At 46.1% G+C, this 25,967-nt stretch overlaps 1 protein-coding gene across 1 annotated transcript in view; it reads right to left on the bottom strand.

Annotated features, from left to right (window-relative positions):
- SCAMP1 (secretory carrier membrane protein 1) overlaps positions 1-25,967 on the bottom strand; it is a 1,252,061-nt gene that overhangs the window by 808,622 nt on the left and 417,472 nt on the right. Inside the window, exon 4 of the mRNA XM_044063705.1 lies at positions 20,457-20,568. Coding sequence (XP_043919640.1) covers positions 20,457-20,568 — 112 coding nt within the window. The remainder of the gene's footprint in view (positions 1-20,456; positions 20,569-25,967) is intronic.

Here is a 25,967-nt window from a genome sequence, read left to right as displayed (position 1 = left end):
ATTGTCAGACACACTGACGTCCCACTCACCAGGCTGAATAAAGAGAAGGTCACGGTGAGCTGCCTGTTGGGTGCTAGGATCCGCCACATAACGCAAGCACTCTGGTCACTCCAAAGCAAATACAAATATGACTCAGTCATTGTACATGCTGGTGTGAATGACCTGAGACGTACCTCCCTGGACTACATGAAAAGAGACATAGAGGAGTTCTCTGATCATGTAGCCCAGGCTGGTATGACCCTGACCTTGAGCAGCATCTTACCCTCACCTAGAATGATGCCACAGTACAAAGACAAAAATGATCGATTTTAACAACTGGCTAAAATTTTGGTGTCATTCAAAGGGGATCCAGTGTCTGTCAGCCTGGGATGACATGCTCGACAAGCCACGTTGCTTCGCTAGGGACGGCTTGCACCTGTCACCACTGGGCTTTCGGATATTGGCAAAGGCTCTTGCCACCCCCATAGTGCCTTTTTTAAGCAAGGCTCAAAAGTCAAACCCACCCCCATAGACAGCACAAGGAACAAGAAACTAAGGGTAATGCTGCTTAACGCCAGAAGTCTTAACCTCAAGATGCACGCATCAAGCTCTCCTCAGTATGGAGAACATTGATATCTGTGCAGTGACAGAAACCTGGTTCAAGGCTCCAGAGAGCACCCCAGCACTACCAGGCTATACCTCATATCATGCTTTTCGGCCCCAAAACCCGGACCGAACCACAAAAGGAGGGGGAGTTTCCATATTTATCAAGGATATCCACACCTCCAGGTTAGTGGCATTGCACGAAGTATCGGAGACCATCCATGTGCAACTAACAGTGGGCAAGACTGCTTTTCAGTTTATAGCATCCTACAGACCACCCTCTCAAAGTCAGGAATCCCACTCGGCTTTCCTGAAAACATCTCTCCGAACACCATTATATTGGGTGACTTCAACTACCCAAACACTGACTGGGAGCACTACTCAAGCCCCAGCACCTTAGCCCAAAGGTTTCTGGAAATTATAAACTCAAATGCTATGGAACAACTAGTCACCACTCCCACAAGAGGGGACAACATACTAGACCTGATCATTACCAACATGGGGACTCTATGCTCCACACCAGAAGTATATCCCTCATTGGTAAGATCAGACCATAAATTAATTTCACTGGATGTCCACATCCCGACCCCACCCCCAGCCAAGAAAACCACAGTGAAAAACTTCTCAAAAGCGAACTTCTCACTTCTCAAAACCGAAGTGGAATCCTTCAAGGCCCCAGGGCCAGTGGAAACTACGGCCCAAACTGCAGAATCCTATATAAAAGCATTCTACAGACATCTCCAGGAATGAATGGATCATGCTATCCCAAACAAAACCAAGACCCAATCATCCAAAGGCAGGCGTCCAGTCTGGTGGACCCCTGCCATAAATAAACTGTACAACAGAAGGAGGAAGCTACTACATGATAGAGCAAAATCCCTAATAGGGAAGGCATCACTGATCAGTACTAGCAAAAAATTACGATCCCTCATAAAATCCTCCAAGGCCAGCTTCGAGAGAAAAATTGCACAGGACACCAAAGACAATCATAAGGCTTTTTGCAGTTATGTTAGGAACCTGGGATGCAACTCCCAGACTTGTTCTGAGTTGATTCTAAACGACAATAAATACACTGAACCCACAGACATCGCCAATATCCTGGCAGACAGGTTCAGTGCAAACTTCTCCACCCCCTCCCCCCAAAAGAGCAAGTATCTATCCCGGCAGAGGGCTGCCTCCCAAACATCTCTGATGCTCAGGTGAAGGCTGCCCTCTCCAAAGCAAAAAACACTGCTTCTATGGGACCAGATGGCGTCCCAGGTTGCGTCCTACATGAACTCCAAGAGGAACTAATCCCTCAAATAAAACAGCTATACAATCTCAGCCTCACTACAGGATATGTGCCCACAGAATGGCGTACAGCAACAGTGGTCCCACTCCACAAAGGTGGAGCCTCTACGGACCCTGGAAACTATCGTCCCATAAGCCTGACTAGCTTAGTCTGCAAGGCTATGGAGAGGATCATCATGGAGCTCATAAACAAAGACATTGGGGACCTACAGACACTAGATCCTACCCAGTTCGGCTTTGTCAAGGGCAGATCCTGCCTTTTGAACCTGGTTGACTTCTTCGAAACAGTCACCAAAGCCATAGATGAAGGGAAGGTAGTCCACACAGCCTATCTGGACCTTGCAAAGGCATTTGACAAAATACCCCACTCGGGCATCATAGATAAGCTATCCAGCTTAAATATAAACCCCTATGTCACAAGATGGGTGCAAACTGGCTCAAAGACAGAACCCACAGAGTGAGAGTTGCTGGAGCCATGTCAGACTCGAAACCGGTCACAAGTGGCATCCCACAGGGTTCTGTCCTGGGACCACTCTTGTTCAGTATATACTTTTCCGAGGTACAGGCAAACGTGGAAGGACTATGGCTCACCAAGTTTGCAGACGACTGCAAACTGGGCGCCATAATCGACTCTCCAGCTGACACAAACATCCTTCAAAAAGGTCTCACAGAGACAGATAACTGGTGCCAGCACCATGGTTTAAAGCTAAATGCCAAAAAATGTATAGTCATACCCTTTGGCAAAAACAATGTGCCCACAAATTACCACATAGGCGGAAACCCATTAAGTACAGAGAAAGTTATTAGGGACCTGGGACCCAAGTTGATAGCAATCTCACCTTTGAAAACCACATTGCCAAAGTGTTTAGAAAGACCTTCTAAATAGCCCACCTCATCATGAAGGGTTTCACATCTAGATCAAGAGAGGTAATCGTGCCCCTTTATTCATCCCTCATCAGGCCCATCATAGAATACAATGCCCCTTTTGGGATGTACCTTACCCGACACCTGCAGCAATTAGAAAGACCCCAAAAGTATCTCACCAAGAGGATCAAGGGTCTCAAACAGATGCCATATGCTGCTCGGTTAAAAAAACTCCAGCTCTACTCAGTTGCATACCGCCTACTTGGGGCGATCTATGCCTGACATACAAAGCTATGTCAAATCCAGAATTAATGGACATGCTCCACCTCAGTAAATCTAAATCCCTTAGAGCCACACGCTCGAGGGACTTGAACCTCAGCACAGAAATAAATAGAACTTGCTGGAGGGACAGGTTCATAACCCAGAGGCTCCCTTCGCTCTAGAATAGAATTCCAGTTCATGTGAGGCAGAGCACCTCACTGAATCTCTTCAAGAAGAATCTCGATAGGTGGATGGGGGATCGTAGGTTTGTCCCAGGGATTACTCCCGTGTCACTATTAGACAGAGGCACAGTAAACCAAACCTTAAAAAGGGCACAGTATACTCAAATCAAAGGGTGGCGTAAGCCATACAGAATCGGGCTAGGCTTATAATTGCCCCAGGGCAGATAGCCTAGTATGAACCTATGAACCTATGGTGAGGGGTGTATGACAACTATACACCCTTGACCTTTCCTGAATAAAGTAAAAAGCTTAATGAGATATTCCAGGGGAGCAAAATGACACCACAATGTATACATATAAAACTGTGCTGACATGAAGAAATATTTCTAACTTACCTACCCTATAAGGAAACTACGATGAAGGTTATCTAACTTCTCTACCTTCCAAGGAAACTATAAAAAGAAGTTATGTCCTTACCATAACGTTCCATGTAGAGTGTTCATCTCGCCTTTGTTCTTACACACGGGTTCGGAGCCGATCCTCGGCTCCGAGTCAGCCGAACTGCAAAGCTCTGAATCTCAGAGAAGCTCGAGACCAGCCCATATCCCACAATCCTCCCTGCCATTACTCAGATCTAGTTTGCAAACAAACCAGACCAAAGGATCCAACACCTGCGGTGCTAGAAGCATACACTCTCTTCAGCCATTCAAAGACACTCTCTCACCATAGCAATAAAGTACAGTTTTGTACCTACCATAAATGTAGATGTTCGAAGATCCACATTGCTGCAGTCCTTACATATGGGTAGTCCGCTGTCCTCGGTCGGCCCGAATACCAAAGTATTAGGCTGACGTCGGTCAAGGCGCTTAAAACTGACATCAGGACGTCAGGGTACAAAAGCGCATGACCGACGTCATATCCTCAGTCTTTTCTTGCCCCAGATGTCAGAAGGCCCTAAAAGGAAAGGCCAAAGCCAAAAAACAGCAAACACCAACCAACCACCCCTGCACTAACCATATTTACAATATTTACAATATTTACAATCCAAACTACACAACCACCTCTAACTACAGAGGGGAAGGAGGGAGGGTTAATTGGACTGCAGCAATGTGGATCTTCGAACATCTACATTTATGGTAGGTACAAAACTGTACTATGTTCTTCATCTCACATTGCTGCAGTCCTTACATATGGGTAGAATCCCAAAGCAGAGGTAAGGGAGGATGGCAAAACTAAAAAGCATTAGGAGCTGCCAAAATGCCCTGTAAAATTGCAGTGGCAAATCCAGCCCTAGATTTAGAGTAAAGTGGAAGGTGGTAATGCTTAGAGAAAGTATGCACTGAACTCCAAGTAGCTGCTTCCAAAATATCTTTAGCAGCCACCCCCCCTTAAAAAAGCTGTAGAAGTGGCAGTAGCCCTAGTGGAATGAGGCCTAATCCCAGCTGGAATCTCCTTACCATGATGGGAATAACAGAAAGCAATACAAAAACCAATCCACCTAGAAATAGCTTGTTTTGAAACAGGTTTGCCCTGAGAACCCAAAGCAAATGAAACAAATAACTGCTGAGACTGCCTGAACCCCTTAGTTCTGCTCAAATAATATCGTAACTGTCTGTGTATATCCAAAGTATGCAAAATCTTCTCCCCTTTATTTTGGGGGTTTGCATAAAAAGTAGGCAAATGAATAGTTTGGTTTAAAGCCACACTAGAAACCACTTTAGGCATAAAAGAAGGGTTAGTACGCAAAGACACCCTATCCTTGTGGAAAATTAAGAAAGGCTCAACCGCCATAAGGGCCTGTAATTCAGAAACCCTTCTACAGAGGTAATGGCCAACAAAAAAGCAGTCTTCCATGATAAATATTTCAACTCAGCCGTTGCTGCAGGCTCAAAAGGTTGTAGAGTGAGTTTCTCCAACACAAAATTGAGATCCCAAGCAGGAGTAGGAGCTCTACGTGGGAGTCTTATATTCTTTGCCCCTCTAAGGAATTGCTTAAACAAAGGATGAGAAAATAATGGTGGGTCACAGTCATAGTGAGCAGAAATTGCTGCAGCATGAACCTTTATAGAGGAGAAGGACAAGCCTTTGTCCAATAACTCAGTAAGGTATTGAAGAGCAACACTTAAATTAGGTTTAGAAACATCAAAGTCCTTTGCTGTGCTCCAAAATAAAAATCTCCTCCATTTATCTCCGTAAACTTTCCTTGTACTAGGCCTTCTGGCCTCCAAAATAACATTCAAAACTTGTTGTGGAAGCTGAGACCCTTCAGGGTTTAAAACAGAATATGCCAGGCTGTTAGATGTAGAGAGTGAAGTTTGACATTGAGTAAATGACTGTTCTCCTGAGACAGCAGGTGTGGAATCGAAGGCAAAGGCCGTGGAGGCTCCCGTACCAGACTTCTCAGTAATGGGTACCAGTGCTGTCGAGGCCAATCCGGAGCTATTAAAATCATGGTTGGCTTGTCCTGTCTGACCTTCAGGAGTACCTTTGGGAGGAGAGGCAGTGGTGGAAAGGCATACACGTGAAGATTGCTCCAATTGAATGAGAGAGCATCCACTTTCCAAGCCGTGGGATGAAACCTTTTTGTGCAAAACTTTGGCAGCTGGTAATTCAGTGGAGAAGCGAACAGATCTATGTCTGGAGTTCCCCATAACACTGTCAATTTTTGAAATACATGAGGATCCAATTTCCACTCGTGGGGATCCATAATTTGTCTGCTCAACACATCTGCTAAGGAGTTCTGTGCTCCTGGCAGAAACCTTGCCTGAAGATGTAGCTGTAAACTGAGAGCAGTCTCCCACAAAATCATTGCTTGTCTGCATAGAGGATAAGAATGTGTCCCCCCTTGCTTGTTGATGTACCACATGACAGTTGTGTTGTCTGTTTGAATCAACACCTGCCCTGGAATAAGTAAATCCTTGAAAGCTATCAATGCAAATTGGACTGCTAACATCTCCTTCAAGTTGATATGTAAATGCTGAAGTCTGGCAGGCCACGTATCTTGTACCCATTTTCCATTTAGATGAGCTCCCCAAGCTTTGTCTGAGGCATCTGTCGTTAGAATCTGACTCGCCTCCGGTCGGGTCACAGAGAGTCCCTTGTTTAGGTGACATTCCTGAGCCCACCACAAAAATTCCTTTTGAATGCAAGGTATTATCTGAATGACAGTGTCCAAATCTTGGCAGTGTTGCGTCCATACATTTTTGAGATACCATTGTAGCTTCCTCATGCAGTTTGGCATTGGGAAGTACCAGAATACAAGATGCCATGAACCCCAAGGCTTGAAGGACTGTCCTTGCAGTCAGCCTGGACTGACGAGACAACTGGTGGAAGTAAAGAGAAAGATTCTTTGTTTGTCCGGGGTCAAAAGGCCATCTGGGATGCTGTATTCAGTCTCACACCCAGACAGCACATGTCCTGAGAGGGTACTCGACTGGTCTTTATTTCACTCACAGAATACCCTAGGCATCTTAACACTGCCATCACATACTGTAAATGATGAAGAAGTTCGTCCTTTCCTTGAGCCAGAATCAGGCAATCGTCCAAATAAGGATAGAATTGTATTCCTCTTAGCCTGAAGAAAGCTACCACTGGAGCCAGAACCTTTGTGAACACTCTGGGCGCAGTAGATAAGCCAAAGGGCAATGCAGAGAACTGATAATGAAAAGTCCCAGCCCGAAAACGCAGATACTTCCTGCAACAGGGCCTGATAGGAACATGAAGGTAAGCCTCCTTGAGATCCAGAGTCACCATCCAGTGATCTTTGCCCAGTAGAGGTAAAAGCTGTTGTAACGTCAACATTTTGAACTTGGGAATGTCCAGATATGTGTTGAGGATAGATAAATCCAAAATTGGTCTCCACTTGTTCCCTTTCTTTGGTACTAGAAACAGGCGAGAATAAAATCCTAGGCCCACTTCTGGCAGAGGGACCGGTTGTATAGCTCCTATCTGAAGTAATAGAGAAATCTGTTTGTGAGCCTCTAGTCTTTGCTGAGGAGGAACGTCCGGCATGCCTTTGAAAGGAGGTAAGGTATGGAAATAAAACTTGTAACCTTGGTGTATGATATCCAATACCCATTTATCTTGGGTAATTAAAATCCAATTCTCTTTGAAAAGTGCCAACCGTCCTCCCAAAGGTGCTGCCAGGCATGAAGGATCTGGCAGCTGAAAAAGTAGGTCATTGGGCCTGTTTACGAAAGGCTGGCCCCTGCCCTCACTCGAAGACTGTGCAGGTGAACTCCATGTTCTAGGTCTGAAGGAACTCTGAGCTCTGCCCCTACCACGTCTAGATCTACCCCTAGACTGAGAATCAGAAGAAGGATACGTCCACCCCTTAGCAGGCCAATTTCTACTAAACTTTGGAGGCTGAACTTGCAAAAAATCTTTAACAGTCTGCATAGACTTAGCCTTGTCTTCCAATTTCTTCAAGACTGACTCCACAGGTGGACCAAACAACACTTCAGACTGCAAAGGAGCATCCAAAATCCTTGTCTTAACATGGTCAGATAAATTCTGATCCTTAAGCCAGGCGTGCCTGCGAAGAACTGAACCAGTGGCAGCCACCCTAGAAGAGGCCTGCAAAGCATCAAAACCACACTGCAAAGAATGCTTACCCACCTGTGCAGAGACATGCACCAAATCTTGTAATTCTTTACAGTCAATGCCTTCTGCCAGAGCATCCACCTTAGATTTCAATTGCGAAAGAAGAAAATTTTGATATTTCAACATATGAAACTGGCAGTTCAAAGCCCTCATAGCTAAGGTAGAAGATGTATAGACCTTCTTTCCCCATCTATCCAAAGCTCTGGCCTCTTTATCTAGAGGAACCGGATTCTTAACAACAGAGGCCTTGACACCCTTAGGTCCCTGACTAACAGTTTCTGGGTCCGCCCTAGGACTCTTATAGAGATATTTAAGAGCCTCAGGCACCCTGTAATACCTATCCGGTTTAAGAGGCGCAGGGGGCAGAGAATCAGGATTAAGTGAAGCCTCTGAAAATACATCCTGCAAAATTAAAGTCTCCCCCTGAGACTCCAGAGAAGCCTCCATCGGAACCACCGGTTCCACTGAAGCCTCTAAAGAACCGGCGTCCGGAACGGACGACTCATCATGCCTGGGTTTAACCGCTTTGTCCTTGCGCTTCTTCGTGGAAGCGGGCGTCGGAGTATCCGACGGCATATTATAATTGCACCGCCATCAAGACCAGCCTAGCACAATCTATCCTTCGCAATACTGCGCTTATTAAACCTAGCACAAAGCGACACCCGACTACGTCGTGCTCAGGCCCCAAACAAGGAATGCACAAAGAATGGTAATCCCTATGCGGTATCTGTTTCCCACAAGAAATACAATTATTCACTTTTCTGACATCCGTAATACACTGAGGCAAGAAAAACAAAATATTCTAACGGGTACTTAGCCAACTTGGATTCGGTCTGAAACTCCGAACTCGAAAAATTTCAGAACGCCGAACGGCACTTGCAACGCTGCTTCTGCATCGGACCATGCAGCAAAAAAGACTGAGGATATGACGTCGGTCATGCGCTTTTGTACCCTGACGTCCTGATGTCAGTTTTAAGCGCCTTGACCGACGTCAGCCTAATACTTTGGTATTCGGGCCGACCGAGGACAGCGGACTACCCATATGTAAGGACTGCAGCAATGTGAGATGAAGAACATCTAATGGTCTAAGCATATATCCCATGACACACTGGACCATATACCCTGCAAAGGGTCAAGACACGTCGATCAGACTCTAATCCTACCAGTTCATCCAAACACATGGGGGAGAAATGGAGGGAATGTAAGAACAAAGGCGAGATGAACACTCTACATGGAACGTTATGGTAAGGACATAACTTCTTTATGTAAGAGTGTTCAATCTCGCCGTTTGTTCTTACACACGGGTAGCATCCCTAGCTCCGTGACCCCGAGTGACTCATGGAAGAACGTTCCTAAGCACAGTGGAACCAAATGATGTCCTATCCTTGAAGACCTTGTCCACTCTATAATGAGTGATGAAATTATGTGGTTTAGACCACGTGGCTGCTGCACAAATAGTGTCCAAAGGCAAGCGAGCCGCATGAGCTAAGGAAGTGGAAACGGATCTGGTAGAATGGGCCTTAGGTTTGGTGGGTAAGGATTGCTTTGATTTAGAGTATACAAATGTTATACAGTCAGCAAGCCATTTAGATAGTGTACGTTTAGTAATTGCCATGCCCTTTTGATTGTTTGCAAATGCGACGAAGAGCTGATCCGTTTTCCTGTAAGCTTTGGTCCTATCTAAATAAAATCTTAATTGCCTGTGAACATCCAACTTGTGCAACATATACTCCAGTTTGTTAGTATGGTTTTTGAAAAAGGTAGGGAGTTCTATAGACTGGTTAATATTCGTAACTGAGCATACTTTTGGAAGGAAAGATGGATTTGTACGCAAAGAGACCCTGTCTGGATGGAATATCAAGTAAGGTGGTCTGACCGATAATGCCTGCAGCTCTGAGACTCTACGAGCTGAGGTCACGGCGACGAGAAACAGCGTCTTCCACGATAAGAACTTTAGGAGGCATGACGAAGCAGGTTCAAAAGGTGGCAACATGAGTTGCGACAGCAGCAAATTCAGGCTCCATGGAAAGAAAGGTTTTCTGACAGGCGGTCTAAGATGGAAGGTTCCTTTCATAAAGGCTTTACAAAATCTGTGAGACATAATGGGAGAACCTTCCTCACCAATATGGAAGTTTGATATGGCCGCCAACTGTACTCAGACTGGAAATAGAAGCTCCTTCGTGAAAAAGGATGGATAAAAATTCTAAAATTTTATGTAGAGGAGCTACCAAGGGGTCTAAGTTTTGACTAGATGCCCAATATACAAAGTGTTTCCACTTACTCGTATAGAGCTTAGTAGTGGAAGCTTTATGAGAAGCAACCAGGATGTGTTGAACTGCCGGATGGAGTAGATGAGACCTGGCTAGGCAGGGAAGCGGAGCAGCCAAGCTGCTAGTTTGAGGGACTGTAGAGACGGGTGAGGAACTCCCGACAAATGTGTCAGCAGATCTGGTACTGGGTCCAGAATCCATGGTTCCTCTATTTGATGGGCTCGAAGAAAGGGAAACCATATTTGACGAGGCCAGAAAGTACAGTTTTGTACCAACCATAAATGTAGATGTTCGAGTGCTAATACAGCGGCAGTCATAACAGATGGGTTCTCCTGCCATCAGGCGGGTCCTCGGTCGGCCGAATTCCAAAGTCTAGGTCCGGCGTCGGTTGTCGTCGCTTCTTCCCTGACGTCAGTGTGACAGGGGTATAAAGGAAACAGCCGACGCCATTTTCTTCAGTTTTTCTTGCCCCAGATGTCAGGTGCCCCCAGAAGGAAGGCAATACATAAATTTGTGTGATATTGCAGTGCAATATAATCAAAATACAGTAGTTGCAAGCAAATACATCATAAATGAAAACCACAATCAGGTTGTATGAGGATGTGTTAGCCTATAGGCCTGTCCCAAGAGGGGAAGGAGGGAGGGAAACCTGGACTGCAGCTGTATTAGCACTCGAACATCTACATTTATGGTAGGTACAAAACTGTACTATGTTCATCGTGCATACAGCTGCAGTCATAACAGATGGGTAGAAGCCCAAAGCTAAGAAAGGGGTGGTAGGCACTAGGTGGAACTAGGAGGAGCCAAAATGCCCTGCAAGACTGCAGTGGCAAAGCCTGCTCTAGATTTGGAGTATAATGGTAGGTTGTAGTGCTTGGAGAAGGTATGCACAGAACTCCAAGTGGCTGCTTCCAAAATATCCTTGGTAGGAACTCCTCTGAGGAAGGCTGCAGAGGTGGCTGTGGCCCTGGTGGAATGAGTTCTAATGCCTGTAGGAACAGTTTTGCCATGAAAGGAATAGCAAAAGCGTATGCAGTGGGCTATCCATTTTGAAATTGTCTGTTTGGAAACTGGCTTCCCTTGAGCTCCTACCGCATAGGCCACAAAGAGCTGTTCTGATTTTCTGAAAGGCTTTGTTCTGTCCAAATAATAACGCAGTTGTCTGTGGATGTCCAAGGAATGTAGCAATCTCTCCCCTTTGTTTTGAGGATTAGGATAAAAAGTAAGTAAATGTATGGCCTGATTTAAAGCTACCCTGGATACCACTTTAGGCATAAAGGACGGGTTGGTTCGTAAGGAAACTCTGTCCTGATGGAAGATGATAAAAGGCTGGACAGCCATGAGAGCCTGTAGTTCTGAAACTCTACGAGCTGAGGTGATAGCCAGAAGGAAAGCTGTTTTCCAGGACAAATATTGCAAATCTGATGAGGCAGCTGGCTCAAAGTGAGGCAAGGTCAGTTTTTCCAGAATGAAATTAAGATCCCAAGCAGGTATTGGTTGTTTCCTTGGAGGTCTTAAATTCTTAGCCCCTCTGAGGAACTGTCTTAAGAGAGGGTGAGAGAATAAAGGTGGATCAGTGTTGTATTCTGCAGAAATGGCTGAGGCATGGATTTTGATGGAGGAGAAAGAAAGTCCACTGCTTAGCAGTTCAGCCAAATATTGTAGTATTTGAGGTAAATTCAGTTTTCCAGGATCCTGGCCCTTTTTCTCATTCCAGACACAAAACGTTTCCATTTTATGGAGTAAGCTTTTCTAGTTGATGGCCTTCTGGCCTCCAAAATGACATCCTGCACCTCCTTGGAGAGTAGGGCCTGTTGTGATGCTAAGGAATCTTCCATGCGGCCAGATTGAGTGTTTTAGCTGGCTGTGAAGAGTTTTGAAACTGTGCTGAGTCAGAAGAAGAGGCATTAGAGGCAGGGTCCATGGTGGGGAATGCATCAGGCTCCTCAGGAGTGGGTACCAGTGTTGCCTTGGCCAGTCCGAGCAATGAGAATCATCTTTGGTCTGTCTGCTTTGGTCTTTAATAGAACTTTGGGCAGCAGAGGAAGAGGAGGGAAGGCATAAACTGTCATTGATGTCCAACTGAAAGAAAGAGCGTCCACTCTCCAGGCCTTTGGATGGAAGATCCTTGAGGAGAATTTTGTCAATTGATGATTCTTGTGGGAGGCAAAGAGATCTATGTCTGGCCTTCCCCATTCTTGGATTATTTCTGTAAAAATTTTTGGATGCAATTTCCATTCGTGTGGATCTGTCATATTCCTGCTTAGGTTGTCTGCCAGCGTGTTTTCCTTGCCTGGCAAGTACTGTGCTTGTAGTTCCATTTGTAAGTCCATGGCCATGTTCCAAAGTGACATGGCCAGTCTGCATAGGGGGTAAGAATGAGTTCCTCCCTGTTTGTTTATGTACCACATAACTGTGGTGTTGTCCGTTCTTATCAATAGCTGACCTGGTTGTAGAAGGTCCTTGAAAGCTATAATAGCATTTATTACTGCTAGCATTTCTTTTTGATTGATGTGAAGGTGCTTTTCTTTTTGGGACTATTTGCCCTGAATGCACCGATCTGTCATGTGCCCCCCCAGGCGTAGTCCGAGGCGTCTGTTGTGATGACTTGATTTGCTTGAGGCTTGCTGAATGGAAGACCTGTGTTTGTTTGACATGCTTGAGCCCACCACAGAAATTCCTTTTGCAGACATGGAATTAGTGGTATTATTGTTTCCAAACTGTGGCTGTGTTGAGACCATATGTTTTTCAGGTACCATTGTAGTTTCCTCATATGCAGCTTTGCACATGGGATTAGTAAGATGCAAGATGCCATGAATCCCAGAGCCTGCAGGATTTTCCTTGCAGTCAGCCTGGTGCAATTTGCTAGTGTTCTGAAGTATTGAATTAGTTGCCCCTGCTTCTCTGGCGTGAGGTAGGCCATCTGGGTGTTTGTGTCCAAATTGGCACCCAGGAAAATTATCTTACGAGAGGGTATTAGCCTTGATTTCTTTTTGTTGACTGTGTATCCCAGAGAGTTCAATAACATTATTACATAAGCCAGATGTTTCAGAAGAATGTGCTTGCTGTCCGCTTGGATCAGGCAGTCGTCCAAATAGGGGTATATTTGTATCCCTTGAAGTCTGCAGTAGGCAATTACTGATGCCAGGCATTTCGTGAATACTCTGGGCAGTAGATAAGCCAAAGGGCAATGCAGAGAATTGATAATGGGTTGAACCTGCAAGAAATCTGAGGTACCTTCTGCAATTTTGTCTGATTGGGACATGCAGGTATGCCTCCTTGAGGTTCAATGTTACCAGCCAAGACTCCTTGCCCAGCATGGGAAGAAGTTGCTGTAGAGTGAGCATCTTGAATTTTGGCACGAGTAGAAATGTGTTTAGGATGGATAGATCCAAAATAGGTCTCCAATCTTTTCCCTTCCTTGGCACCAGAAATAGCCTGGAATAAAACCTTGACCTTGTTCGTATGCGTAGGTACCTCTTGAATAGCTTTCATGTTTATGAGATCTGTAATTTGCCTTTGTGCCTCAGCCCTTTGATTGTGTGGCAGGTTTGGCATGCCTCTCATTTTAGGAAGGGTGTGAAAATGGAATTTGTAGCCTCTGTTTATAATGTCCAGGATCCATTTGTCCTTTGTGACAACATGCCAATTTTGAAAATAATGCCAGCTTTCCTCCTAAGGGGCTGCCATTTGAGACCTGGTTTGCATGCAAAGGGAAAGTCATTGGGTTTGCTTTCTGAAAGATTGCGAGTTGTCCTCACCACCTCTTTGTGTAGGAGCTTGCCATTGTCTGCCTCTATACGATCCTTGGGATTGTCCTCTGCCCTCGGCCTGTATCTGCCTCTTTGGGGTCTGTCTGTGGCAGGAAAGGACCAGTTTTGGAAGGCCAATTTCTACTAAAACGTGGGGGTTGAACCTGTAGAAATTCTTTCACAGTTTGCATTGATTTAGCCTTTTCCTCCATTTTCCTTAATACCTCCTCAGCATTAGCACCAAATAGTACATCCTTTTGAAGAGGGCGCCTAGTAATTTAGCTTTGACATGATCAGGCAAGGCTTGTTCCTTGAGCCAGGCATGCCTACGTATGACTGATCCTGTAACAGCAGCTCTACATGAGGCCTCTAGAGCATCAAAATCACATTGTAAGGTATGCTTACCCACTTGTTCTGCACTATGCATCAAATCCTGCAACTCCTTCAAGTCTGGTTGTTCAGGTTGTGACATTTTACTCTTCAATTGTGATAACAAAACTGTTGGTATTTTAGCATATGAAACTGACAGTTTAAGGCCCTCATGGATAAGGTAGCCGAGGTATATACCTTTTTCCCCACCTTTCTAAGGATCTGGAATCTCTCTCGGAAGGCAATGGATTTTTGGCAATGGAGGCCTTAACTCCCTTGGGGCCCTGTGAGATGGTTTCTGGGTCAGCAGCATGGCTTTTGTATAGAAATTGGTGTGAGTCAGGAACCCTGTAGTACCTGTCAGGCTTAACTGGAGCTGGAGGTAGAGAGTCGGGTTAAGGCAGGCCTCGAGTAAACATCATCTAGGATGTCCAAGACAGGAGGTATAGCCAGAGGCCTGTGCTGAGGTAACAAGAGAAATTCCCTGAGCCTTTTCTTGGAATCTGAATAATCCTGGCCTTCCCAGTGGAAGTGTTCCCTTAAGATATGCAAAGTTTCCCCAAATGAGTAATCCTCAGGGGGGGGGGGATACAGAAGGGATGGACTCCTCCGCATCAGAGTCTTCAAAAGGGGAGTAAGACTGTTCCTGATCATCAGAGTGCTCTGAAATAATGGAGCCCTGATCAGAGGAGGGGGAATCTTCCTCCACTCTGGGCCTTTTGTCCGGTGGGGGCTGAGAACCTCTGATTAGAGTAATTAAATCCTCAGCCATTTTAAGCATCTGTTTCTTAGGCATGGGGCCTGGAGATGGGCCCTGTGTAGCTGGTCTCTTAGAGTGCATGGTTGCTTTAGACTTTGTGAAAGCCTTGATGGAGAAAGAAGAGGAAGGCCTGAAGACACCTTGAGTGGAGGTGGACCTGTCCACATTCTGAGTTTCAACACCAAGAGTGGCTTCAGTATCTGTAGTCGGGGTGTGGGCTGAGGAGCCTGCGACCTCGGGCACAGGAGACACCATCAAAGAAGTGTCGTCGGTAATCAGGGGCTGCGTAGGCGCCTCGCTGAGAACCGGACCACGTGTAGTCGGCTTTGGCGAGGTGTCAGTAGAGGCTGCGGACCTCGTGTGTCGGTCCTTGTCTTTGCGTTTTTTAGACAAAACCGGAGTCGGAGTATCCGACGACATAGTATAGTTAAATGCTTTCCCAAAATAATGCTGGGCGAACTCCGCCCAACGCTTAACAGTGCGTTTGTTGAATGTAGCACAAAAGCGACAGACCGAGACGTCATGGTCTGGGCCTAAATAAGGTATACAGAGGGAATGGAAATCCTTATGCGGTATTTGCTTCCCAGAAGAAATACAATTATTAACTTTGTCTGACATCGGTCTGAGGCAAGAAAAGTTTCCCCAACAGGGTACTTAGCTTTTAAGAAGACTTCGGTTTCCAAATTTCGTAATCTCAGGAGCTGGCCGACCGGCACTTGCGAACTGCTTCTGCTTCGGGCACCGCGCGGCAAGAAAGACTGAAGAAAATGGCGTCGGCTGGTTCCTTTATACCCCTGTCGCACTGACATCAGGGAAGAAGCGACGACAACCGACGCCGGACCTAGACTTTGGAATTCGGACGACCGAGGACCCGCCTGACGGCAGGAGAACCCATCTGTTATGACTGCAGCTGTATGCAGGATGAACATTGGGGCTATGAGTATTATAGTCCTTTCCAGGTTCCTGGCTTTCTGTAGAAATCTGGGAATCAATGGAGTCGGTGGGAATGCATATAGGAGACCCGGGGGCCAATCGTGTATCAGTGCGTCCCTGGGGACATCCCCCGGAGGTGGTAGAAGGGCAAAGTAGCTTCTGCATTTTGCATTCAACGGGGAAGCAAACAGATCGCAGCAAGGCTGGCCCCATTTGCGGAAGATCTTTTCCGCCATCTGTGAATTGAGGGACCACTCGTGAGGTAACAGGATGGCTCTGCTCAACCTGTCCGCAATGACGTTGGATGACCCCGGGATGTGCGTTGCTATCAGAAAGCAACCCGTGGACTCTGCCCATTGCCAAATTCTCATGGCCTCTCTGCATAACGGGTAAGACCTGGTTCCCCCTTGTTTGTTTATGTACCAGACTACAGACATATTGTCTGTCTGAACTGCTACTGTTCCTAGAGGTAAGAGGGCTTGGAAGTGTTGCAACGCCAGGAACACCGCCCTCAACTCCAGAACATTTATATGTAGAGTGTACTTCGTGCTGGACCATTCTCCTTGAACTGTTCTTCCCTGAAAAAGGCCCCACCACCCTATCAGGGAAGCATCCGTGGTTATTGTGGCTTTTGGACTGGGTACAACGAACAGACGACCCACAGTGAGGTTCTGATCGCGCACCCACCATGAGAGGTCCCGTCTGCAAGATTCTGTTATCCTGATCTCGTGCGCTAGGGGTAGGTGTTGGAACGACCACTGCGCGAAGAGCAGCCATTGAAGAATCCTCATGTGTAACCTTCCCATAGGGACTGCAATTAGTGCGGCTGCCATCAGTCCCAACACGTTTAACACCAGTTTGGCTGGGGCTTTCTTGCTGACCAGAAGAAGGACCTGCTGTTTGAGTGTTGAAGCTCTTACTGGGGGGAGTTTCAGTAGTGTCGATCGTGTATTTAGATCTGCTCCGATGAAGGAAATACACTGTGAGGGCGATAAGCAAGACTTCGATATCCCTAAGTGGGAACAAAGGCCGATTGTATAGTCTCTGGCTTGCAATAGGCGACGTTCAGTGGTGGCGGTGAGGAGCCAGTTGTCCAGATAGGGAAACACCCGGAATCCTTGTCGTCTCAAGTGAGCCGCAACTACTGCCATGCATTTGGTGAATACCCTGGGGGCTGAGGTGAGTCCAAAGGGCAGAGCTCGAAACTGAAAGTGACTGGCCCCCAGCCGGAAGCGCAGGTGATCTCTGGACGGTCTGGCCATTTTGATGTGGTAGTACGCGTCTTTGAGATTTATAGAGCACATCGAATCGTCCTTCTGCAAGAATGGAAGGATCGATTGAAGCGTGACCATCCGGAACTTTTCCTTCTTCACGAAGTTGTTGAGATGGCTGAAATCTAAGATCGGTCTCCAGTCCCCTGTCTTTTTTGGAACTAAAAAGAACCTTGAGTAAGTTCCGAATTCTCTTTGGTCCGCCGGGACTGGTTGGATGACTCTGTTTTCGAGCAGCTTTGAAATTTCTACAGCTGCTAGCTTTCGCAGATGGGGTGGCACGTCTGGAAACTTTCTTTGTAGAGGTGGTGTTGAAATGAAGGGGATTTTGTACCTTCTGGTTATAATGCTTTTTACCCAAGAATCTGAAGTAATGTTTAGCCAGGCCAGAGGGTATAAAGCTAAGCGACCCCCGACTGCCTCCAGAGCAGGACAGCCAGGCCTCCCTTCAGGAGTGCTGGAAAGGCTTCCCAGGGACGGAATCCCTGTCGCCTTGGTTATGCGGACCCCCCTCTGCCGCGGGGGCGGCGTCTTCCATTTCTACCCCCTCCTCTGCCTCTGGAGGGAGTACCACTCTGTGTGGTCTGGAAAGATCCCTGATTCTTACGGAACCACATTTTTCCGCCTCGTTGCCCTTTGGTGTACGGTCTAGTAGGAGCGGAAAAACGGACCCAGAGAGCAGACAGGGTCTTTCCCTCTTGCTCGCACCGAGTGAGAGTCTCCTTAACCTTGGGCCCGAAAAGTGTGGCACCATCAAAAGGGGCATTGGCAAAGGAAGACTTGAAGGCTTCCGCAAAGGAGCACAGCCGCATCCATGATTGTCTTCGAAGAGCAATCACTGAAGCTACAGCTCTACTCGATCCCTCGGCTGCATACGAGATGAGCCTCATGGATGAGTTTACTATGGAGGTGAGGGTGTTATGCTGTGCTGTTACCTTTTCTGAAACAGCAGCATCTGTGTTACCCTGGAAGGTATCTGCCAGCTCATTGAGGAATCCCTCTGCAAACGTGTGAAATGGGTCAGGTAGTTTAGCGAATGCATGGAAAAAGTCGCTGAACTAAAAATGTGCTTCCCATATCTGTCCATAGTCCTAGAATCCTTATTAGGAGGATGAACAGATGAGGAAGACTCAGACATCTCCTTTTTCGTGGCTGCCGCCACCACCATAGCGTCGACAGGGACTCCCTTGGTGAGATAAGATTTATCTTGGGGGGCAGTGATGAACTTGTTTGGTTTCCTAGGGACTGGTTCCACTGTGTCAGGTGTCTCCCACGCCCTTCGAGCAATCAAATCCAATAATTCATCGAAGGGCGGAGTCACCCAGGAGGTAGAAGGTTGAGCCCCAAAAGCCTTCAGCAGCACTGACTCGTCCTCAGAGGGGGCTAGGGACTGCCAATCACCCCTCTGTTTCAAGATCTCCAGGATGTCTGCAAATGACACATCCTCAGAGGGTGATTTGGGGGACCCCTCTGCCTCATCCAAGTCGGTGTCAGACGTTAGAGATTCCTGTGGGGAATCTATGTGCCTCCTCTTGCACAACCGTTTCCTTGGGACCTCATCAGAGGGGGCTTCTGGTGAGGCCTCCAAGGAACAGGGGGAACCCTCTGGGGGTGGCTGAGGCAATTGGGCTCGACGCTTGGGATGGATCGTGGGAGCAGAAACAGAAAGTGGCCCTTTTGGGGAAGGAGAAGATTTCCCCTGATGATGTGGTTGTCTGCGCAGACAATACCTTCCTCATAAGGTCAAAGGCCCTCGAACCCCTGGCCGAGGGCTCCCCCGGTTCCGAAGAACACGGAAGCATCCCAGAACCAGGTGCTGTGGGCTCCGACCCCGAGGACGGAGCCGAGCTAGTCTGTGCCGAGGCCCTGAGAGAGAGAGTCGGTACCGACAGGTCGGTACGACTCTCGCTCCCAGAACCGAGCAAAGACCGTCGGCTCCACGACTCCATTAACGGTTCCAAAGGAGTCGAAGTCAAAGGTGTCGATCGTGCAATGGACGGTTTCGGCACCGAGGGCTCCACTATCATCAGGTCATCTTCTCCCGGCTCCGAGACCTGGATGGGTCTCGAAGGAGGACCCGTTGGAAATATGGGGAGGCCTTCTAGTTTCGATACCAACTGGGAGGAAACTGCAATTAACTTGGAAAGGGCAGTGTTTTCCATGAGTTTCTGCACGACACGATCCACATCTGTCTCAGACAAGGGTCTGGAAGAACGGGTCGAAGGAGCCGAAGATGGCACCGACCGAAGAATGGACGGTGGTGGCAGTTCCGACACCAGTTCCAAGATCTGGGGCTCAGGAAAAGATAAATGTTCGACGCTCGGCCCCGAGATCTGTGGAACCGGAGAACGAACCCGAGAAGATGAACTCGGAGCCGATGACATGGGCTCCGACATCTTCGACCCCTTCGAGGATTTCGAAGCCTGATCCGACTTGTCCAAAGCCTCTTGAAAGGCAGGCTTCAGCAATCCTCTGTCTATGAGCTTCCTGCGTCTATCTGTCATGACCCTCCCACTAAATGAATGGCAAATAGAGCAATCCTCTTGGAGATGGAGAGGGCCAAGACAGTAGACGCAGGAAGCATGATGGTCAGTAATGGACATTTTCTGCCCACACTGACATCTTTTAAAGCCAGATTTAGCTTTTTCTGACATAGTACAATAATAACAACAATAACTATGAGAATAGAAAAAAATACTAATCCTATAAGAATAAATATATATGAAAAAGGCTATATAAAGAAGACGCTCACAAAAACCACACCCAAAGAAAAAGGGTTAGGCCACAAAGGGTGCCTGAAGAAAAAAAAGGGTATGTATAAATATATATATATATATATATATATATAAACACACACACACAGCACAATAATCTACTAACTATAAGGAAATATCAAAAAAAATCAGTATCTTATCTGAAAATAGTAATAACAACTCAATTCTCTATCTGGTCCGAGCTCTCCTCGATCTGATCTGTTGCAGCGGCAAACTAGATCTGAGTAATGGCAGGGAGGATTGTGGGATATGGGCTGGTCTCGAGCTTCTCTGAGATTCAGAGCTTTGCAATTCGGCCGACTCGGAGCCGAGGATCGGCTCCGAACCCGTGTGTAAGAACAAACGGCGAGATTGAACACTCTTACATTGAAGGTTTTCTATTTATTAAACACCATTACAACAATGCAGTGTTTGTACCGCTCTCACTGGGACAGTGCTCAAACCTTATTAAGAAACAGAGTAAAATGTAAAAGTACTAGGAATCTGTCTTTTTTTTAAATTTCAGAAAAACTCATAAAAGTACTAGAAAGGATCTGTAATACTCACCACCCTGCTGGCTCAGACTCTGCATTTCCCTTTCCCTGCGATCAAGTTCTGCTGCCTTTTTCTCCAACTCCTCTTGTCGTTTTAGGAGTTCTGCCTGTGCCAAAGCTTGTTCCTGAGAGTTAAGAAAATGAGAGCTATTAAACACACAATTTCACTGCTCAGTTTAAGCATATAGATTTGCAAGCAGTTTACATATGTGCAGTCAGGAAGCAGGAAATTGTTGAAACATTCACAGACTAAGCACAAAGTACAGTTGTGTACACTTACCATAAATGTAGATGTATGAGTGTAGTCACTCTTGCAGTCATTACATTTGGGTAATCTGCTGGCAGGTTGCCCTCAGTCGGCCTGAATTCCAAAGTCTTGGGTCATGCGTCGGTTGCTGTCTCCTCTTCCATGACGTCAGGTCATCAGGGGTATAAAACATGCAGCCGACGCCACTTTCTTTAGTTTTTCTTGCCCCAGATGTCAGGTTCCCCCAATATATATATCCATATGCATCAATAAAAACTTTACCTTCATCTACCAGCAAATACACCACATAGGTTGTAGAAGACAAAGAAGGAAAGATAAACTCCAGAATGAAAGGGGGGATGGCGGGAGAGTAACCTGGACTGCAGCAGTGAATACACTCAAACATCTACATTTATGGTAAGTGTACACAACTTTACTATGTTCTTCATGTTTCACTGTTGCAGTCATTACATTTTGGTAGAATCCCAAAGCTATGGTTGGGAGGCTGGAGCTAAACAGCATTAGGTGCGGCTATAAGGCCCTGCAGAACTGCAGTGGCAAAGCCTGCCCTGGACTTAGAGTAGAGAGGCAAATGATAATGCTTTGTAAAGGTGTGAACAGGACTCCAAGTAGCAGCCTCTAGAATGTCTTTGGTTGGTGCTCCTCTGAGAAAGGCTGCTGAATTAGCTGCAGCTCTGGTGGAATGAGACCTAATGCCCTTGGGCACAGGTTTCCCATGGTGCAAGTAGCAGAAACGGATGCAGTGGCTTATCCACTTTGAAACTGTCTGCTTTGAAATAGCCTTGCCTTCTGTTCCTGCAGCATATGTCACTAGTAACTGCTCAGTTTTTCTTAGAGCTTTAGTCCTGCTCAAGTAGAATCTTAGCTGTGTGTGTACGTCCAAGGAATGCAGAATTCTCTCCCCCTTGTTCTGCGGATTTGGATAAAAGGTTGGCAGATGAATTAATTGGTTAAGAGCCACACTGGAAACCACCTTAGGCATAAATGCAGGATTTGTCCTCAGATATACCCTGTCTGGGTAAAATATGATAAAAGGCTCAACAGCCATGAGGGTCTGTAGCACTGAAACTCTTCTTGCTGATGTAATTGCGAGTAGCAGAGCTGTTTTCCATGATAAGAACTTTATATCAGTGGTAGCAGCTGGTTCAAATGGAGGCAGGGTGAGCTTTTCCAATACATAATTGAGGTCCCATGCAGGTAATGGTGATCTTCTAGGAGGCAATTTCTGGCTCCTCTAAGATACTGTTTTAGTAAAGGATGAGAAAAGATTGGTGGCTCTGTATTGTAATGAGCTGAAATGGCAGAGGCATGGATTTTAATTGATGAGAAAGACAGGCCTTTGTCAAGCATCTCAGTTAAGTATTGTAATATATGAGGAATATTTGGTTCTGCTGTATCAGTTCCTTGTGCTTGATTCCAAGCACAGAATCTCTTCCATTTATCAGCATAAGATTTTTTAGTACTAGGCCTTCTGGCTTCCAAAATGACATCCATCACAGCTTTACTGAGAGGAGCTGTTTGTATAACTACATGATCAGCCATGCCGCCAGGTTCAGAGTCTGGAGTTGATTGTGCAGGATCTGACTGTTTTGCTGGGACAGTAGTTGAGGTCTTTGAGATAAGGTTCAAGCTGCGTATTGAGACAAGTTCTTTAGGACTGGGTACCAGTATTGGTGGGGCCAGTCAGGGGCAATTAGTATCATCCTTGGTTTCTCTTGTCTGACTTTTAAGAGGACCTTGGGAAGAAGAGGCAGAGGAGGAAAGGCGTAAACTGACAGGTTTTTCCAACTGAAGGACAGGGCGTCCACTTTCCATGCTTGTCTATGATAAGTCCTTGTGCAGAATCTTTTCAATTGATAATTTTGAGGAGAGGCAAATAGAGCTATGTCTGGGCTCCCCCATTTCGCTGTTATCATGCTGAAGACTTGTGGATTTAGTTTCCACTCGTGAGGGTCCATAAGGTTTCTGCTTAAATCGTCTGCCAGCGTATTTTGCTTTCGTGGTAGGAACTGAGCTTGACGATGTATTTGGTAGGTCAAAGCTGTGTCCCACAGTGCCATGGCTAATCTGCAAAGGTTGTATGAGTGTGTGCCCCCTTGCTTGTTTATATACCACATGACCATGGTGTTGTCCATCTTTATCAGTAGTTGTCCTGGATGAAGAAAGTCCTTGAAGGCTGTTAGGGCATTTTGAACAGCTAGCATCTCTTTCTGGTTGATATGTAGATACATTTGTTTTGGGGTCCATATGCCCTGAATGCATCTTCCTGCCATGTGGGCCCCCAGGCAAAATCTGATGCATCTGTTACGGTTTGGCTGGCAGGGGGTAGAGTGAAGGCCTATCCCATGTTTTAGTGACATGCCTTTGCCCACCATAGAAACTCCTGTTGTAGGCAGGGTAGGAGAGGAATCATTGTTTTCAGACTGTGAGAATGTTGACTAAACTTTTTAGGTACCATTTCCTAATATGCAGTCTTGCATATGGAATCAGTAAGATGCAGGATGCCATGAAGCCCAAAGCCTGCAGAATTTGTCTTGCAGATAACTGGGTTTTTGTTGCCATCAGTTTGAAGTAAGTAGTCAGTTGCCTTTGCTTGTCTGGTGTGAGGTAAGTCATCTGGGCAGTTCTATTCAAGCTTGCACCCAGGAATGTTATCTTTTGAGGGTACCAGTTGTGATTTCTTTTCATTTATTGTGCACCCTAGGCATGTTAGAAGCCTTTTCACAAACGCCAGGTGATGAATAAGAATATCCTTGCTCTCTGCTTGAATGAGACAGTCGTTCAAGTAAGGGTATATTTGTATACTTTTTTTGTCTGCAAAATTCAATTACTGGAGTCAGGCACTTTGTGAAGACCCTGGGCGCAGTAGATAAGCCAAAGAGCAGTGCAGAGAATTGGTAATGCATTAAGCCAGCCTTGAATCTGAGGTATCTTCTGCACGACTGTCTTATTGGGACATGCAGGTATGCCTCTTTTAGGTCTAATGTTACCAGCCAAGCATTCTTGCCCAGCATGGGCAGAAGATGCTGCAAAGTCAGCATTTTGAATTGTGGAATGTCCAGGTATGTGTTCAAAATTGATAAATCCAGTATTGGCCGCCAGGCCTTGTCCTTTCTGGGTACCAAGAACAATCTTGAGAAAAAACCTTGTCCTTTTTCCTGTTCTGGTACTGGTTGAATGGCCCCCATATCCATGAGGGACGTAACCTGTTTCTGTGCCTCTGCCCATTGATTTTTGGGAAGATCTGGCCAACCGTTTGCCATTGGCAGAGTGTGGAAATGGAATCTGTATCCCTGTGATACTATGTTTAGTACCCACTTGTCCTGGGTTATTAACTGCCAATTTTGAGCAAAAAGTGCTAATTTTCCCCCTAAGGGTGCTGCCAAAAGATAAGTGCTTGGTGTAGGCAGAGGGAAGTCATTGGGACTGTTTTTTGTAGGTTTGCGCTTTATCTCCTCCTGATTTGGAGGTAGATGCGCCCCATTCCTTTGACCTGTATGAATCTTGCCCTGGTATCTGGAACCCTTTGGGCGTCTGGATTTGCCACTTTGAGCTCTGTCTGACACAGGAAAGGACCAATTTTTTGTAGGCCAGTGTCTACTGAATCTTGGTGGCTGCACTTGTAAGAAGTCTTTAACAGTTTGCATAGACTTGGCTTTGTCTTCCATTTTCTTTAAAACCTCTTCTGCCTTAATACCAAACAGAGTTTCATGCTGTAAAGGTGCATCTAGCAATTCAGATTTAACATGATCAGGCAAATGTTGTTCCTTTAGCCGGGCATGCCTCCTAATCACAGATCCTGTATCTGCGGCCCTGCAGGAGGCCGCTAAGGAGTCAAAGTCACATTGCAAAGTATGCTTTCCAACCTGTTCAGCTGCATGCAATAATTCCTGCAATTCTTTGTTTTCTGCACATTCAGAAATCAACATCATTTTCAGTTTCAGCAATCCCATAACATGTTGTTGATACTTAAGTATATGAAATTGACAGTTTAAGTCTCTGATTGCCAAGGTTGCAGATGTATAAACTTTTTATCCCCATCTGTCCAGTGCCCTTGAATCTTTGTCAGAGGGGGTAGGATTTTTTGCTGTTGAGGCCTTAAAACCCTTTGGACCCTGTGAAATAGTTTCAGGATCAGCAGCAGGGTTTCTAAATAAAAATTTATGTGAGTCAGGGACCCTGTAATATCTGTCAGGCTTACTGGGAGCCGAAGGTAAGGAGTCAGGGTTCAAGTTGGACTCTGAAAACACATCATCCACAATGTCTAAAACAGGGGGAATGGCCAAAGGCCTGTGCTGAAGGAGAAGAAGAAAATCCCTGACCCCCTTTTTTGATTCTGAGAAGTCTTGACTCTCCCAGTGAAAATGATCCCTCAAAGTATGCAAGGTTTCCCCAAATTAATAATCCTCAGGAGGAGAAGCAGATGGTATAGACTCCTCTGCATCAAAATCCTCATAGGGAGGTATAGATAATTCCTGATCAGAAGAGGAATCAGAAGAAACAGAAACCTGATCTGAAGATTCATAATCAGTGTCTTGCCTAGGCCTCTTATCTGGAGGGGGATGGGTACCCCTGATCAAGGTAATAAGGTCTTCAGTCATTCTGATCATCTGCTTTTTAGGCATAGAGGCCTGTGCACATGGCTCATGCATCATTTTTTTAGTTTTAGAAGTTGCTTTTGTCTTTGGTTTTGCAGCCGTTGTCGGTTTGATATACAAATGTTGAGGTCTGAATACACCCTCAGAAGCCTGTGCCTGCTCAACGGCTCCGGACCCATCCGAGGAAGATACATCCGTCGGTCCAATACCTTGAGTATCTTGTGGCATGCCAGACTCCATATGGGTGTCGGTAGAGGCCTGCGACTCAAAGGTAGCGGGTATCAGGAGCTGCAAAAGCACCTCACTGAGTACCGGTGAACCAGCGACTGGCTTAGGAGAAGCTTTGTCATCAGTTTTGGATCTCGACTGCCTTTCTCTGTCCTTTTCTTTGCGTTTTTTATGTACTCCGGTAGTCGGATTGCTATCCGATGACATTTCTGGGTAGTTAAATCTGTTTCCAAAATACTTTGAGGCAAAAATACACCGACGCTTAATAGTGAGTTGGTTAAATCTAGCACAAAACCGACAGCCAGGCACGTTGTGATCAGGGCCTAGGCAAGGAATACAGTATAAATGGAAATCCTTAAGAGGTATTTGCTTCCCACATGTAATACAATTATTAACTTTTTCTGACATCAGTATGGAGCAAGAAAAAAGT

This window comes from Protopterus annectens, chromosome 2.part2, assembly GCF_019279795.1.
Source record: "Protopterus annectens isolate FY-2018-M chromosome 2.part2, PAN1.0, whole genome shotgun sequence".
NCBI lineage: Eukaryota > Metazoa > Chordata > Ceratodontiformes > Protopteridae > Protopterus > Protopterus annectens.
Note: the sequence above shows the minus strand (reverse complement) of the source record. Positions and strands in the feature narration are given on the sequence as shown.